This window comes from Rattus rattus, chromosome 3 (genome assembly GCF_011064425.1).
Source record: "Rattus rattus isolate New Zealand chromosome 3, Rrattus_CSIRO_v1, whole genome shotgun sequence".
Classification (NCBI taxonomy): Eukaryota; Metazoa; Chordata; class Mammalia; order Rodentia; family Muridae; genus Rattus; species Rattus rattus.
In genome coordinates this window covers 38,404,922-38,423,524 of record NC_046156.1, presented here as the reverse complement: position 1 = coordinate 38,423,524, position 18,603 = coordinate 38,404,922, and the positions used below count along the sequence as shown (strand labels likewise).

The window sequence follows — 18,603 nt, the reverse complement described above, 5'->3', positions numbered from 1 at the left end:
AGAAGGATACAAAAAAGGAAAGGAAAAGTAGCAATCCCTGAGTTTACATTCTCTAGTTTCCCCTGCCCAAAGCTACATTTGTATTGTATCCCTTAAAAGAAAACTTATCCACAGTTCTTAAAATAAACAGAACCATCCACCCCAACATAAGGAAATGGGACGACGATCTTCCTTGTCTGCTTCTAGCTGGATTGGGGCGAAGAATTCCCTTCTGGGGCCCAAGGGGTATTAGGAAAAGTTGGCTTTGTCGAAGTAGAGCTAGCCGGGATTTGCCTGCCAGTCATTCTGTGCTGAGAAAGTTCATCGCTTAGCTGACATCTTGACTATGACAGTCTGAAGGGCTGGATAAGTAAGATGTCCATTCTGGGAAAGTTCTGAAAGCAGGCCTTTAAATCAAGCATCTTCAGTGTAATTAAGGGAGAATCAAACACGAAGTTGGACTGGAAAGTCCCGGAATCTCAGCATCCCAGAGTGTGTATCATTTCAGAGCTATCTTTTCTTCCTTCATCCTGCAGCACACAAAACTTTACAAGCATTATATAGTTCTATAAGCATTTTCAAATGGGATAAGCAGGGTGCACAGTTTAGTAAATAAAGATCAAAAAAAAAAAAATGACTACCTTTTTTTCAGGTTAGGTTAATCATATAATCAAACCAGAACATAATTTTGTAATACATACGACACAAGTTATGAGGAATTTGCACTCAAAATATCACTGGCTGTTTATAGACATTTCAGTCTCAGCCAGTTCATACACGGAGACCTAAACAACCTCATATATACATCACCTATTTGTTGATCGTATTAGTCTCCTTTTTCTTCTGTGTTGCCAAGGACTTCAGGAGGTCTCCCCCTGTCATTTCTGATTTTTATCAGCTTGGAAGGAACCCACAGCTTTTCTTCTCCTGTAGAAACATAGGCATAACCCCTTCCCCAGCGTAACACATTTCCCATTTTCCATTCTGACGTCAGAATATCCTTAATATAAGCAGGCTGGTTTAGTTCAGTAGTCTTTTCCACAATCCAGTGTCTTTCAGCAGCTGTGCTGTTTTGTTCATCAGCATTTAAAAAAGTTTAAGGTTAATAAAGCACTATGTAGCCTATCTCTGGGAGTTTTTGTTGACCCTTTTTGCCTGTTAAGCATCTCCTTTAGACTTCGATTAGATCTCTCCACAATCGCTTGTCCTGTAGGATTGTGTGGTATACCTGTAACATGTTTTATATTATAATAGTCAAAGAAGCGCTTAATCTTGTTAGAGATATATGCTGGACCATTGTCCGTTTTAATTTGTATGGGTATTCCCATTATAGCCATAACTTCTAACAAATGTGTAATTACAGAATCGGCCTTTTCTTACGTTAAGGCAGTTGCCCATTGAAATCCTGAATATGTATCTATAGTATGATGTATGTATTTCAGCTTACCAAACTCTGTAAAATGGAGAACATCCATTTGCCAAATTTCATTTTTTTCGGTACCCCTAGGGGTAGTTCCTGTAGGCAATGGAGGTTGATTATATAACGAGCAAGTAGGAAATTGCCCCACAATCTCTTTGGCTTGTTGCCCAATGATAGAAAATTATTTCTTTAAGCCTTTGCTGTTAACATGGTGTTTTTTTTATGAAATTCTGAAGCATCTAGTACACTTCCTATCAGTAGCTGGTCAATTTCATTATTACCTTTGTGTCAGAGGGCCTGGCAGACCTGTATGGGATCTTATGTGTGTTATATATAGTGGGTAACTCCTATTTCTGATTTTTTGTTGTAGCTGAATAAATAGTGATGTCAATTCGAATCATCCTGAATAAGTTCAGCAGTCTCTATGTGCAAAACAACCCTTTCTGCATATTGAGAGTCAGTTACTATATTAAGAGGCTCTCAAAATCTGACAACACCATGAGTATTGCATACAGTTCAGATTTTTGAACTGACTTATAGGGACTCTCAGTCACCTTGTTTACATTTTCCGATTTATATCCTGCCTTCCCTGACTTACTGGCATCAGTGTAAAATGTAGGGGCTCCAGATATTGGAGTTCCCTTTACTATACGAGGGAGGATCCAGTTAGTTCGTTTTATGAACTGAAGTCTTTTGCTTTTAGGGTATTTGTTGTTAATGTCTCCTAAGAAGTTAATGCATGATCTTTGCCAATGTTCATTTTGTACAAAAAAAGAGTTAATTTCTGCATTAGTAAAAGGTACCACAATTTCAGCCGGATCCATTCCAACTAATTGTCGAAGTCTCAATTTTCCTTTAAGTATCAATTCAGAGACCTTCTCAATGTAGGTTTTCAGTTTCTTACACTGTTTATGTGCTAAAAATATCCATTCTAAGATATAATCTTCCCTTTGCATGAGAATTCCTGTAGGGAAATGAGTAGAGGGCAAGATCACTAATATGCAGGCCATTTTTGGATCAATACGATCCAGATGTGCGTCCTGCAGTTTCCTTTCTACCAAAGCTAGCTCTTTCTCAGCCTCAGCTGATAGTTTCCTTGGGCTATTTAGTTCTTTATCGCCTTGTAGTGTTTGAAATAAATTGCTCAACTCTTGAGTGGTCAAGCCAATCACAGGCCTCAACCAGTTAATGTCTCCAAGTAGTTTCTGAAAATCATTAAGTGTCCTTAATTTGCTTCTTTTGATTTGCACCTTTTGTGGCCTAATTCTTTGTACACTTATTTTATACCCTAGATAATTAATAGAATCCCCTCTTTGTATTTTCTCAGGGGCGATTCGTAATCCCCAGCATGGTAATGTTTTTTTTACTTCATCAAACATTCTTTCCAGGATATTTATATCTGAATCAGACAATAAAATGTCATCCATGTAATGATAAAGAATACCTTGAGGCAATTAATTGCAAATTATATCTAATTGCTGATGTACAAAATATTGACAAAAAGTTAAGATATTTAACATTACTTGTGGAAGGACTTTCCATTGATATCTTTTTATTGGGCAACCTTTATTAAGGTTAGGCTCCGATAAGGCAAACCTTTCCTTATCGCCTTCATGTAGAGGAATAGTGAAAAAGCAATCTTTTAAGTCAATCACTATAATAGGCCACTCCTAGGCAACAAAGAAGGCAGTGGGATCCCAGGCTGCATGGAACCCATCGGCTGAATAATCTTATTAATTGCTCTGAGATCTGTCAATACCTCCATTTGCCAGACTGTTTTTTAATGACAAATACTGAGAATTCCAAGGGCTGGTGGACTCCTCTATATGCTGAGCCTCCAGCTGCTCCTGGACTAGCTGCTCTAATGCCTGTAGTTTTTTTTTTGTCATGGACCACTGATCAATCCAGATGGGTTGGTCAGTCAGCCACCTTAGTGGCAAGGCTGTTGTTGTTTTAACAGCAGTGGCTCCTTGGGGTAGCACTAAATTGTCAGCCTCTGCTGTATCTTGCTTATGGACAGCTTGGACAGTCTCTAACTGTCCTTGATAACATTCCCTGACTAATTTAAAGTTTTTATTAGGAGTCTGATGAATTTTAGGGCCAGAACCTGAAACTGAGGGGATATTAATTTGAGTTTTCCACTGCTGTAGTAGATCTCTTCCCCATAAATTAATGGCTATATCAGCCACGTATGGCCTTAATTTTCCTACCTGACCTTCTGGTCCTATACATTTAAGCCACCTGATGCTTTGTTTTATTTGGGATAAAGTGCCAACACCTTGAAACTGCATATCCACTCCTTGAAGTGGCCAACTAATGGGCCAAGATTTTGGAGAGATGATGGTAACATCTGCTCCAGTGTCAACCATTCCTTCAATTTCGATATTATCTACCAGTATTTTTAGTTTTGGCCTTTGGTCCTCTATAGACGTTAGCCAAAATATTCGTTTTGAAGTCTTGTTGTTTAATCGTTCTGAGGAGGAGAACTCTCCCTGCCTGGTATTGGGGCTCTGAGGCCCCCTTGGGAGTTTTTTTCAGGATGCGGTCCCATCTGTCTGTTGTTGCTGTACACTTCCTAGTCAAATGTCCATATCTGCCACATCTTTGACACATTCTAGGAGGCACAGTCCCCTTTTGTATCACTTTGGTTTTATTACAGTAATATCTGAGATGGCCCTGCTCACCACAATTAAAACATTTGAAATCTTGGGTCATCTCTAGCTGTCCAGTGGCAGCTTCTCCTATCAAAGTAGTATCAGGAGAACAAGATCCAACATCAGCTGTATATCTAATCCACTCATCTATTGGTGCGGACCTTGCCTTTAGTGGTCTAATTACTTCCCTGCATTTGGTATTTGCATTTTCAAAGGCTAAAGACTCAATTATCGCCTTTCTTGCCGCTGAATCTGATACACTCCTTTCCACAGCTGAGGTAAGCCTTTGTAAAAAGTCAGGAAGGTTTCTTTAGGACCTTGTATGACTTGGAGTGAATGTTTCAAGTCTTTTCCCTGATTCGGCGACTTTGTCCCAGGCCTTTAAGGCTGACAACCGACACCATGACAGAGTTTCTTCGTCATATATAGCCTGCACCTCTACTTCAGCAAAGCGGCCTTCACCAAGCAGTTGATCTGTGGAAATCTCTCTGCCCCTAGCTCTATTTTGTCTTGCTATCTCCCTCACTTCTTCTCTCCACCATGAAATCCATTGCAAATTTTCAGCAGGCTCTAGAATTACTCTTACCATATCTTTCCAGTCTTGGTGGATTACTCTATTTTTAATAGCCCAAGAAATTAAGATTTGTTTTACAAATGGCGAATGCATTCCAAAATTAGTTACACTTTCCTTAAATTTCCTTAATTCTAATACATCCATGGGTTGCCATTCAAATTCTTCATAACCCTGTGGATGTTCATCGTTTGAGGCCTTTGTTGCACCCTAACTGGATTGACTAAAGTTTTGTTTCTAAAAACCTTAGGTTGGCTTTCCTTAATTTTATCTTCTGTCTCTACCTGAGTTTTTTCTTTAGTTGTAATTTTAAATTCCTCTCTTAAAGTCTGTATCCGTGCTTCATATTTCTCTTTCTGTCTTTCCCCCTGTTCTTTGAGTTCCTGAATTCTCTGTTCAAGGTTTTGCTTCCACACTTTGAATTTTTCTTTATATTGTACTTCTAATAATTTGTTATCCATTATCTTTTGATTGATTAATTTTAAAAAGTTATTCTCTAAGTCTTGCTTCCAAACCTCATTACTTTCTCTCTGCTGTTCAGTATGATCTGTGAGCTGTTGTATGTTCTGTTCTAACATCCTTTCTAGTTTCTGTCTATCACTTTCATTTTCATCTTTCTGTCTCTTATTCTGATCTATAATTTTCTGTGTCTTCAATTCTAGTGTTCCTTCTAGGCTATATTGCCAAGATTTAATTTTCTCTTTCTGTTGTTCATGTTGTTCCATAATTACCTGTATCTTCTGTTCTAAGGCTAGAAATTTGCTATTTAGGGCTGTGTGCTGTTGTATGTTCTGTTCTAACATCCTTCCTAGTTTCTGTCTATCACTTTCATTTTCATCTTTCTGTCTCTTATTCTGATCTATAATTTTCTGTGTCTTCAATTCTAGTGTTCCTTCTAGGCTACATTGCCAAGATTTAATTTTCTCTTTCTGTCGTTCATGTTGTTCCATAATTACCTGTATCTTCTGTTCTAAAGCTAGAAATTTGTTATTTAGGGCCCTGTCTTTTGAGAAGATATAGTAAATCAGAAGAATGAATATTGCAATACTGGTAAATGATAAAGTGTCTTTTTCCTCAAAATTCTCAACTGTCAGACCATTCAAAATATCATTCCATAAGGCCCAAAAGATATTCATTATGTTTCTCATCTTTAAGTATCATAAAGTTATATATCTCTCTTACATCAAAGTAGTATCTGATCTGAAGCCCCTTGTACCTTTTCTCCCTCTGCTTCAGAATACGTGCAGTCCTCTCGATTCTTCGTAGACCCTCCAGACCCAGTCAATTCCCAATCCACTAGTACTCCTGCCTATTCTGGGGTTGAGAGGGAAGTAAACTTTTATCTCAGGTTAGTTGAGTTCTAATGGTTTAGTTGGGCGCCATATGTTGTCGTAAATGAATAAAAATAAAGTAAAAGTAAAAATGTATAAACGAAAACCGGGGGTGGAATGTTTTCCCTCAGGGTGTTTTTCCCTGCTAGGGTTCCACACCTCGCTTCCCCAGATATCTTCTGGATATCTTGGCAGAAACACAACCCAGCCACACACTTTCTTATACTGAGACTCTTACACAAAAGAGCATACAACTGGTGTTTTTACCCTGCTAGTGCCCCAGATATCTGCTGGATATCTTGGCATAAACTCAGCCCAGCCACACTTACTTAAATTGAGACTCTTTCTTAAAAAAAACACACTCATTTAGCATTAAAGCAATCCAGCGTCTAGATTTGGCAGATCCACATTACACTGTCCTAATCCCAGTTCCCAAATTACTCATCCCTGCACCTTTTATTTACCAAGTCTCCAGCTTCTTCTCCCCCCTGGTACCTCTAACTCCTCTCAGTTCCCCATCGTCTCTCCAACTCCTCTCTCTTCCTCCTGGCTTCCTTCTCTCACCCCTCCTCCCTCTACTGTCAATCCTCACCCCCCCTCCTCAGGTTCCACTCGCTCAACTGTCTCCAACTGTCAACTGTCAACCTAACCTCTGAATCTAATCCCCCTCTCACTCCCAACTCCTACCTCTGCCCAAATCTCACGCTCTTGCCTTTATTTAACAAATTCAGAGAAAACCCCAAGGCAAACCACAACACTTCCGTGCTGGGATTTTGGCTGTTTTGATCTTGGGCAAGTCTTGAGCACGTGCTGACACCTGAGTTCATGTGCCCAACAGCCCTGTCATGCCAGGCAGCTGCTTTGCTGCGGGAGTCTCCTTACCTCTGCTTCTACAACTTACCCCTTGTTCTGTGCATGTTGACCAGTTGTGGGTCTCTGTATTAAGCACAAAAACAAGCATCTCCAAGGGTGGGAAGGTGCATTAATCTGTGTTATTGGGAACTTAGGGTGCAGCTTATTACTGTGTCCATTTAGCAGAGTAAGAGTGGGGGGTTCTTCTCTCTGACTTAGGCAGCGTGGGTTTTTGGCCCGATCAACACAACTCATGAGTAACGTGAGTAAGGAGTGAGCCTCAAGTCCAATCAGAGAGATTGGTTATCTACAGCCTCTGTTCCTCTATTCACCCTTGGCCATATCTTGCCAGACTGGTTGGTAATAGCTTTCAAGGTTCACAGCTGTTGTTTGCTTTTCTCTCCCAGTAGAAGACTGACTTCCCGTCAGTAGCAGGTTGATTCCTCCATGTTCTATGACTCAAGTATATGTGGTGTCTTTAGGGCTTAGCATCAAATTCTGGGGGTAGCCAAAAATACTGGCAGTAGCCTATAATGTTTGGGGGGTATCCCATACCTGCTGCTGGGCTTTTAAAAATATTCTGTGGTATGTAGGTGAGACTGTCCCTCTGTTAGAGGACATCTCCATTTGACCTATATACTATCTATAGAGACAAGAGAGACCCTGCCTCAAAACCAAGGTGGAAGGAGAGAACCAAATCTGAATTGTTCTCTGACTACTCCCTTTACATCATACAAGCACACACATACTAATACAAGATTATTTTTTTTTTTTTTTTTGGTTCTTTTTTTTTTTTTTGAGTTGGGGACCGAACCCAGGGCCTTGCGCTTCCTAGGCAAGCGCTCTACCACTGAGCTAAATCCCCAACCCCACAAGATTATTTTTAAAAAGCCATCACCACCATCTTATCACAAAGAACAGTCCCTGAAATAGTTTCATCTCTTCATTTGAAAAAGCAAGAGGATATTTTCCACCTGCATCCCACTGTGTAGCTCATTGGCTTTACGTCACATGACTCCACTCGCCTCTCTTCCTGTGCTGGGAATACAACTTTGCAACACTTTTTTTGTTTTTAGATTTATTTATTTTTTAATGTATATGAGTGTTTTACCCAAGTGTATGTCTGTGCCGCCATGTGTCTGTGGTTCTTTTTTTTTTTTTTTTAATTTATTTTATGCATGTGCGTACATAGTCACTGTCTTCAGACACACCAGAAGAGGACATCAGATCTCATTACAGATGGTTGTGAGCCACCATGTGGTTGCTGGGATTTGAACTCAGGACCTCTGGAAGAGCAGCCAGTGCTTTTAACCACTGAGCCATCTCTCCAGCCCTGTGTCTGCAGTTCTTGGAGATTCTAGTTGTGCAGACAACCAGAAGGAACTTAGTGAACTTGTTGAAGTCCGTCTCGCTGTTGTGCAGACAGGAACTGACTGGATCAGAAGTTAGGCTCCTAGTGAAGGCAGCTACAGCAGAGAAGTGTCCTACAAAAATGGATCTGTTTGTCGTGTTGGAGACAAATTATCCACCAGCGACAATCTGGAGTAGGAGCGTAGCTGCTGCTTACCTGTCCCTCACTGACAAGGTGAATCTCAGGCAGACTCTTTACTATCCGTACCTCCCCCTTCCCAGTGTTACCTGAGCTGGCGAGGAGTAAAAGGAGATCTCAAGGACTGAGGGAGGACAAAGGCAGGAGCCTTGTTGCACAGGAAGTAGATCTTATATTATAATATGAACTAGCCTCCAGGCTGGATTTGATCCTCGAAACTCTGCAGTGCTGTCTTACAATAGAAACCTGTTAGGTTTCCTTTTGTAATCCTGGTTAAGCAAACACACAGTTGAAGTAAATTATCCATTATCCAATCCCCTTTCTCTAATTAAGGGTAATGGAGTGTGAAGGGGACACAGTAATCCCTGAAATCTTGTTTACTTCAGCGGAGTAATGGGGGAGGGGAGACACCTGCCACAGTCAGCCATTCTGGGACTCTCTGAAAGCTTTCATGAGTCTACAAGAGGAGGATGTGACGCTTTTATTTATTTGACATGAGAAATGACATCTTTCCCAACTTGGAGTAAAAACTGAAAAGCCGCCATGTCCTATCTGTTGAAGAGGAACCACAGTCAGGTGTGGTCCCTTGAGCCCATTTCTGTTTAAGATTCAGTGCTGACCTTCATTGTTAGACATAACCTAGCCATCTTCTCCCCTGTCCCCTGGCCCTGCTGATGCACGGTTCTGTCTTAGAAAGGACACACATGCAGCCTCAAGTCCTACATAGCTGTGCGTGTCTCCTGCCTGGCTAGTTAGACCTGAACTCCAAGGACCTCCTCCTGAGCCATGTAGTGGTGTGCACTGCTCAGTAATTAAGCCTAATTGTGTTTTATGGCCAGCAAACACCCGCACTGTTCATTTCCATTTTTGACAGCGTAGTAATTGATGCCCAAGCTCCTGTCTAGCCCCTGGGCTCTGCCTAAGTGTGTTTGCTTGGCATTTTCACCTGTGCTGAATGAAGAGACAAGAGTATATGATCTTGTCTTGTTTCCAGCTGCTTCCACTGCCACCGCTGCTTCCCCTCCCCCACCCCACCCTCCTTTTTTGAGACAGTGTCTGCTGTGTAGCTCCTGCTGTTCTAGAACTCACTCTGTAGCCCAGACTGGCCTAGGTCTCCAAGACCCACCTCCTCCGCCTCCCGAGAGCTGGGATTAAAGGTGTGCTGCATGGTGTTTTAAAATTTTTCACTTTTTAAAAAAAAGTTTAGGTGGCTCAGGCCTTTAATCCCAGCACTCCCGAGATAGAGGTAAGCGGATCTCTATGAGTTCAAGGCCAGCCTGGTCCACAGAGTGAATTCCAGGAAGGCCAGGGATACACAAAGAAACCCTGTCTCAAAAGACGAAACTGAAATATAGGGTGCCACTCCCTTGATAGAATCTGACTGATACTTTCTTCTGGTCTTCTGCATGGAGCACAGACATGCGTACAAGCAAAACACCCAGAGACATAAAGAAAGAAATCTCCAAAAAAAAAAAAAAAAAAAAGAGAGAGAAAAAGAGAAAGAAAAGGCTTAGGTTTATGGTCTTGTGAAATTCAGTGGTAGTGGTTTTTAAGTCCTGAGCACTGTTTTTAAAATGTGTGCTGATGTGCCCGCACACGCACGTGCAGTGTAACATGTAATACAAGGCAGATCCCAGAACTTTGGGAACTCCTGGAATGGTATGTTCCAGATAGCTGAGATACTGTGTTAAGTAGTCCCATGTGTCGGAATCTCCCCATCCTTCTTTGGAATGTGGTGATTCATGACTCAGTCTTTAAAAGTTAAAGGTCCAGCTGATGGCTGGCGTATTGCAACTAAATCCTGTCCGTTGCGTCATGCACGACTGGGGCTTCATCTTGTATTGTTCTCTCCTTGGTCCGGCTTCTCTCTTCACGCTCCTTACCTGACCCTGCCTTCACCCACGGTCCGTGTGTGGTTCCTGCAGCTGCAACAGCTGGGTAAGGTCGCCAGCAAGCGCTCCTGCGTGGGGGGAGCTACCTGTCACAGCTGGGGCTTAGAAGTGGGGGACTTGGTGAGCCAGTGGTGGGCGTCCCCGCGAGTTACTGAGTCCCTCTGAAGTTCCGGAACTTGTATTTCAGATCGCATCCAAGTATGACCAGCAGGCCGAGGAGGATCTGCGCAACTGGATAGAAGAGGTGACAGGCATGGGCATTGGGACCAACTTCCAGCTGGGCCTGAAGGACGGCATCATCCTCTGCGAGTGAGTGGCCGAGCGCCCCCCCCCCAGGCCTCCCCCTTCATTCTGGTCCCTGATACTGTACCACTGTGTGATGCCCTCCCTTCCTGACAGCCGGGCCGGGGAATCAGCTTAATATTCTGGCCCTTGCTTTTGGTCCATAAAGTGTCATTGTAATTCTGTTTTTAGACTCATAAACAAGCTACAGCCAGGCTCTGTGAAGAAAGTCAACGAGTCCTCACTAAACTGGCCGCAGGTAATTGTCAAACAGGCAACCTCCTGTCCACCCCTTTCCCTCTCTCGCTCCCCTTCCCTTCCTCCCTCCCCTTCCCTTCCTCCCTCCCCTTCCCTTCCTCCCTCCCTCTCTTTTCTCCGTTCCTTCTCTTGTTTGAGATAAGGGTTTCATGTTGTAGCCCAGGCTGGCCTCACATTCATTAAACACTCCATGATGGCCATCCAGAACTTGGACCATTCCTGCCTCTGCCTCTCTAGGCCTAGTCTTACAGACTGCACTGTATGTGATTAACTCTGTGTGGCACTACTCCAGTTGGTTTCTTTTTATTTGGTAAAGAAAAAAAAGTCAAAACTTTTGTTTGCAGTTTGTGTGTGTGTGCGTGTGTGTGTGTGTGTGTGTGTGTGTGTGTGTGTGCGTGTGTGTGTGTGTGTGTGTGTGTGTGTGTGTGTGTGTGTACAGAAAGTTGTGCACATGGCTAGATTTGTTTTTGCCATTGTTGCTGATTGAGCCGGCCTTGTTAATATTTAGTTTTGGATGATTTTACATTTAGTCAGTCTACTTTGAAGGGTTTGATAAACTTACACAAACACCCATGGACCACAAGGCTAAAGTGGGGAGGGCAAGGTGTTAATTCGCTGACTCGGTTCATGGTGGAATAGTGTAGCACAGCTTCTTTTCATCAGTGAAGTAACATCAACATGACTAGTGATTGGTCTTAACTGTGTTCGGGAGATGGGGACCGTTCATCAACCAGCTAACTCTGAAACTGAAAACGCACAGTAAGCCGTTAATGTATGTGTGTAAGTTTTGGCAAGAGAAGTCCAGGCCTAGAGAGCACTGGTGTAGAGTTCTTAATTCATGCAAGGATAATGGGCCCAGGGAGTAAATGTACAAAGAGCTTGCCACCCATCCCTGAGGACTACAGTTCAGAACCCTGTAAAAGCTGGGCGGACCATAATCCCAGTTGTGTGGGAGTTAGACACAGGGAATTGCTAGGACAAGCTGGCTAGCTAGACTGGCTAAGCTAACTAGGTGAGTCCTGGGTGTACCAGAGACTCTCCCTGCCTCCGCAGAGGATGATGGATGGAAATACCAAATGTCAACCTTTAGCCTGGACATGTGTACACGCACTCATGCATGCACGCTCATGCACCTACAACTAAATACATGCACCCCTACACATAAATGCATATCACACACACATATACACATGGCCAGTTCTGCCCTGCGGTCCCAGTTTGCAGAGTGCATACATGAAGTCCTGGGTTAGATCCCCAGCACAGCATTCATAGGGAGGGTAGTACTCATCTGTAATTACAGCGCCAGGTCTGCAGGCTGAGTCTTGGCAAAGAGGATCAGAAATCCAAGGCCCTTGTTGGCTTTACAACCAGTTTTATATAGGTTAATATGAGATTCTGTCTCAAAAGAAGAACAGCAAAAAAGAACCAACTTTAAAAGACTGTTCTATTAGCCCTTTTCAAGTTGCACACTTACTGTGTATGGGATAGAGTCCTCACTCTGTCTGGTGTCTTGTCACCAGTCACCCAGACTGAAGAATCTCGGCATGTCCGTATTTAGTTTCAAACCTTATGTGACTTTCTGTTTACAGTTGGAGAACATCGGCAACTTTATTAAAGCCATCCAGGCTTACGGTATGAAGCCCCATGACATATTTGAGGCAAATGACCTTTTTGAGAATGGCAACATGACCCAAGTTCAGACTACGCTGGTGGCTCTAGCAGGTCTGGTAGGTAACCTCTCTTCACTCATTAAAGGAACTTTCCTGCCCATGGTGATGAATGACATCACTGTTCTCCCAGGGATGCAGGGACCGGGTGGGGAGGGGCCTCCTGTGTCCTCCGTAATTGCTAGCTTTGTGAAGAGGCTGCTGACATCAGCTTGGGCTAGATAGGTTAATTAGAGCCCTCACCTTTCAGAGGGTACAGTGTTATTGAAGAGGCCTGAGTGTGTTTTCTACCTCTGGTATGACATGAGCTCACCACCGAGAAGCCTGTCTGTGGGCATTAGTTCTTCACTGTTTTCTCTTCAGAGAAATCTCTGCTCCAGCTCAGACGGTGAATGTGTTTCTGTCTAGGCGAAAACAAAAGGATTCCATACAACCATTGACATCGGCGTTAAGTACGCAGAAAAACAGACACGACGCTTCGATGAAGGCAAGCTAAAGGCTGGCCAAAGTGTAATTGGTTTACAGGTAAGTGGTGTGGTGTCCTTTCTTCATGCATCTGCAGACTGTCATGACTTACTGTCACACAAAATGCTATGCCTCTCATTAGTAAAATATGCATGGACGTTCCATAATTTAGATAGCTTGATATATACATGGAATTCATAGTTTTTGCCTCTATAAGGCTCATAGGGCACACGGCATGGTACACTAATAATCCCAGCACTTAGCAAGCTAAGGTAGAAGGACTGCTCTGAGTTTGAAGCCATCCTGGGCTACATGTGAGTTCAAGGCCAGCCTGGTCTACAGAATGACCTTGTCTCAACAGATGAAAATTAAATAATAGAAAATGATGATGTTTTAAAAAATCTTCAGTTATGTCATCCAGCTTGACCATTGTTTCTCTAGGAAATTAAGTTTATAAATTTATAAATGCTTAGGTGTTACTGACCAAGGGAAGCAATGTATAAAAGGCCAGCATGCTGAAGTCATTATGTACTGGCGCTGTGTGGTGCTGTGTCAGCCTTGCTGACTTGGGAAGCACTTGGTTAAGGTGACTTTTACGGTCTCCCTGGAGAGCGCCACCAAAACACAGCCAGGCTGTGTCAGTGCTCAGGACCTCCTTGATGGTGTCACGGACCTCTTGACTGGGTCTCTGTCAGGTGGCTTTAATTTTAAAAAGTACACATTGTATAAATGGTGGGAAATTGGAAAGAGTCCAAAGTTAGTAAGTTAGAACTCCCTGCGAGTTGGAGCATGCAGCCTAAACAGTGTTTAAACTGGTGTTTGAAAAGATAGGTTAAGAGACAGTTATAAAATACTGTTAACTTTTAAAGAGGCGTGTGTGTCTTTTTGTAAAATGTGGGTTTCTATGTGTGCGTATGGCTCTGGACATACACAGGGACACATACACACTAAAACCCCAGGGTATTCACAGATGTCTGTTGCACTCTCTAGTTGTAGTTGTTATACAAAGGTTAATGTTGCAGTGACTTTTCCCCCCATCTCCTTTTTTGGGGGGGAGGGGGATGTGTTATGAATTGTGTGAATCTTTTCTATTGTATGGGTTTTGATTTTAGTAATGAAATTTTTCTAAGTGTTCCCTGAGCCTGGTGATGTACACCTACCTGTGACCCCAGTTCTTGGGAAGTGGAGGACCAGAAGTTTAAGATTATCCTTGACTACCTAGGGAGTGCAAGGCCAGCCTGCGTTTATGAGAGATTGTCTCAAAAACTATTTAAGGAGAAAACCATCACTGGTGGAGAAACCCACAGGCTGCTGCAAGTGCTCCTGGGACCTGTAGTTCTCAGCAGGGAGAGACGTTAATTATTCCTTGGAACCTGTTTCTTTCATTTCACTTCATGCTCCTCTTACTGCCTTGATCTGGTTCTGGCCGGAGAGTTGAGAAAATAAGTGTATTTTTCCCCATGAAAATGGTGGTGGTGCCTGGCATTTGCTTTTCTGCTTTAACTCTGAGCGTGCAGTTGAAGATAACTGTGGCTTCGGCCCAGCGCAAAGTTGTAAGCACCAAACAGTACAAGATTTCTTTTTGTAAGTTGCTGCTTAGTCCCTCCCCACCCCTCGCCCCCATGCAGTTCTGGAGGGTGAACTTTGCAGCCGACAGGAACAAGGTTGGGGGGCAGCAGTAGTTGGGTGTAGTTGGAAGCCTTGTTGTCTGGTCTCCTCCACTAGCTGTGGTTTCTCTGAAGACGATACGCTGTATTTAATCTGGTACCTATTACAGAGAAAAGAGCATCAGGGAAGTCTACATCTCCTTCTGCAAGTTTACATGCAGCTAACTGTGCTATGGGTTTCTTAGATTTAAGAGTGCTTGGAATTTTTCTTCTAAGGTTAGCTTTCACACAGTTTCTTTTCCAGAGCACAGAGGGGAGTTCATGCCTAGTTGCCTAAGCAAATTCCTCAGCTCAGGAATTTATAAGTCCCTGGCTTTCCTTACTTTTCCTTTTTATTTCTTTTGTGGTGCCTGGGCGTTGAAGGGAGATCTTTGTGTACAGGAGAGACTCTCTGCGCTTCATCCCCCGCTGTGCTTTCCCTCTCCCTAGAAACACAGAGCAGTCTCTTGTGCGGATGTTGTTACTGACCTCTGGTAATTAATGCTGATCTTTTAACTTAAAAGATGGGAACCAACAAATGTGCCAGCCAGGCGGGTATGACAGCCTATGGCACTCGGAGGCATCTTTATGACCCCAAAATGCAGACTGACAAACCCTTTGACCAGACCACCATCAGCCTGCAGATGGGCACCAACAAAGGAGCCAGCCAGGTAAGCCGTGCCTTCTCAGTGCTTGACGCAGGGGGCACAGAGGGTGCCCCATGTTAGCACCGACCCTGTAGCTACACCGACCCTACAGCTACACTCGCAAGTGGGACTTTTCCCATAGTCCTTTTAGTCTTCAGGAAAGTAGATTTTGCCGAGAGCGAAAGAATCAAAGGACTCTTTCTCCGGCCTGCAACGTGTAGCGTGACTAATGGTTTTGGTTGGCAGTAAGAACAGCTGGCCTTTCTGCCTAACAGAAGAAAAAGTCGGTGTTTATATATGTTCCTACTCCAAAGGCCGAGGAAAGGGTAGTTGGTTCTCCCCTGCCCCGTTTTGGTTTTGGTTTTAAAGGGGCCCATTTAAGTGGGTGTAGAAGATTATTTGGCATTTCTGGTAAGAGCTGTTTAGTCAGAATTCTTTGGAAATATTAGAGTAACAGAAATGAATTTGTATGAAATGCTAGTTAAATAATTTTTAAGATAATGGGGAGGAAAGGGTAGTTTATTCTGCTTACGTTTCCATGCCATAGTTCATTCTCCGGGGCAGCCAGAGCAGGAACCTGGGTCAGGAGCTGAAGCAGAGACCACAGAGGAGTGTCACCCACCTACTCAGCCACCTTTCTTAGACAGCCAGGCCTACCTGCCCCGGGGCCTCCAGCATCCATTAGCAATCAAGAAAATGCCCCACAGACACGCACACAGGCCGATCTGAAAAAGCTCATTCCTTCACTGAGCTTACAGTTCCCAGGTGTGTCTACCCGAGAGCCAAGATTAGTGGTCACAGGTTTTAAGTAGATGAGGGTGTGGACGAGATGACCCGGGGTAAAGGCGGTTATCTGGTGATGTGAGTTTGACCCCTAGAAGCCTTGAATATGGAAGGAGAGTGCCGGCTCCACAGAGATGTTGCCATTTGTACCCTGGACCCATGTCTGTCTAGTGCCCTCTCCACCACCCCAAACAACATACACACAAATAGTAAAACCAGTGAGATGCCAATAACTATTTCAAAGCAGCAGGATTTTATATCTACAAATAGTGGGACTGCGTTTTGGTAAGCCTTCCTGTTTTCACGGTGGCATCTGTCACTCCCCGTGTGGAGAGCGCCCTGTCACCTGCAGTTGATTCTCTTAGCTGTCACTCATGCTTGCCTTTCACTCACTCACATCTAAAGTATGTGCTTGACATCAGTGGACACTGAGGTGTGAGCTACGCACTGTGAAAGGAAGAAAGGAAACGTCTGAGGCCAGGGCTCTTTGTGACGGCCTCTTGAGAAGACTCAGTCCCTGAGATCTGCTCAGCATGGTTCTTGTTAAAGACACGAATGCTTTCTTAAAATTGGAGACCTGGGTGGTCGTCAATAGACCATGTTCATGTATAACTTTTAGGTATGCAGATATGGGGCTTTTCCAGCAATATATGTAAAAAAAAATGTAGGGTTTTATGTATATGGCTATTTTGCCTGCTTGTATGTATGTGAACCATGTATATGCCTGGTACCCTTGAAGTCAGGAATGGCCTGGGGTGCCCTGAACCTGAGTTACACAGTGTAGGTGCTGGGAACTGGCCCTGGGTCCTCTGCAGACAGACAAGTGCTCTTAGCCACAGAGCTGTCACTTCCAGCCCTGGGCTTGGTTTCACTTTGTATCTGTCCTTCACTTAGTAGAATGTTGTAGTGCCTCTAAATTACACATAGGAAGTTAAAGTCAAGGTAAGTTAATTTGCTTGATACCATATAGTGATCTTACAGCGGACAGAGATTTGAAGGATGGCCAGGCTTCGCTCAACAGTGCAGGAGTCAGGGAATCCCATCATAAAAATAAATGAGTGGTGTAAGAATATTTTGGTAAGTTAGGGCCACATCAGACCAACTGAGAGTTGCTGTGTTAATGCATTCTGTGTGAGTTTGATAATTTAGACAGAGTAAGAAGTATAGATCTTCGCTGACCTCTTACCTTGCATACTAACTATTATGATCTAATATCAGGCTGGGATGTCGGCACCGGGTACCAGAAGAGACATCTATGACCAGAAGCTAACATTACAGCCGGTGGACAACTCAACCATTTCTCTACAGATGGGCACCAACAAAGTTGCTTCCCAGAAAGGAATGAGCGTGTATGGGCTTGGGCGGCAAGTGTATGACCCCAAGTACTGTGCCGCACCCACAGAACCTGTCATTCACAACGGAAGCCAGGGCACGGGAACAAATGGGTCTGAAATCAGTGATAGCGATTACCAGGCAGAATACCCCGATGAGTATCATGGCGAGTACCCAGATGAGTACCCTCGAGAGTACCAGTATGGTGACGACCAGGGCATCGATTACTAGAGTCACACACAGGAGTGCAGTATTTAGTCCATTGTTTATCCAGTGAGACCCAAGCTAGCCTTGAGTAATTCTTATCTCGTCTTCCTAAACACTATTACGCTTACTGTACCTTTAAAGAATGCCTTACGTACATTCCTTTCTCCCTTTCCTGCCTCCTCCCTAAATTGCCTTCTAGTGCTGTAGGAGGGAAGCCTACAGCCTAACCAGTAACTCGCGTCGGAAGTGAGAAGGAGCGCTGTGCGAGGGCAGCCAGCTCTTCCGTTGAGGATCTATGCATTTTTTTACACTTACTCGTAAACTGGTATTTTCAAACAATAGGAAACTATTTTTTTCTTTTTTACAGTTTAGTATGTATCTGGCTTGTACACGGAAGACTAAGAAGTCGATTTGCTAAGTGTGGTCTTTGCCAAGTAATCTAACATGCAGCTTTAGAACCTGACACGTGGATGCTTCTGCGCAGTGTTGTCTGCTAAGTTTTAAATAAAGTCGTGATCAGTGTGATTCGTGATTACATGTGTACTCATTCTTTCCCGAAGCTGACAAGGTCTCTCCCGAGTGGCGCTCTAAAGGCGCGTCTACAGAAATGGCCGCAGACATGTAGGTGTGGGTGGTGTGCCTGCAGACTTCATTTGTGCCAATGTATTACTGTAGAGTCGCTGTTCCCTTCAACTGTATTTATTGCTGCATTTCTCAGCATAAACTTATCCCATTGTATTTTTTATAAATAAATATTTTTTTTGAACATTATATGAACCACGGGCTGGTTATTTTCTGGTTCTCTACGTAGGCAGAATAAGGTCAGAAACCAGATGCCTTGTTCCGTGGGTACTAAGAGAAGGCTATTCTGACGTTAATTAATCTGTACAACGTGGCACTCAGTGGAGACTGAGTCTAAGCTGGGGGTGACAACTTAACACCAGTGATCCCAGCACTAGGGAGGCTGAAGCAGGAAGATTTCTGTGAGTTTGAGGTCAGCGTGGGCTGCAGAGACTCTGTTTTAAAGCTACAAAAACAAAACAGTGACAACCAAAAGAAGAAAAAGGA

General features: G+C 43.5%; 1 protein-coding gene across 1 annotated transcript in view; it reads left to right on the top strand.

Annotated features, from left to right (window-relative positions):
• Window positions 1-18,306, top strand: part of Cnn3 (calponin 3) — a 39,706-nt gene extending 21,400 nt beyond the window's left edge. Inside the window, exons 2-7 of the mRNA XM_032897398.1 lie at window positions 10,436-10,557; window positions 10,723-10,789; window positions 12,378-12,515; window positions 12,864-12,980; window positions 15,091-15,237; window positions 17,215-18,306. Of these exons, the coding sequence (XP_032753289.1) occupies window positions 10,436-10,557; window positions 10,723-10,789; window positions 12,378-12,515; window positions 12,864-12,980; window positions 15,091-15,237; window positions 17,215-17,559 (936 nt within the window). The 3' untranslated portion in view covers window positions 17,560-18,306. The remainder of the gene's footprint in view (window positions 1-10,435; window positions 10,558-10,722; window positions 10,790-12,377; window positions 12,516-12,863; window positions 12,981-15,090; window positions 15,238-17,214) is intronic.
• Window positions 18,307-18,603: the final 297 nt, after the last annotated feature.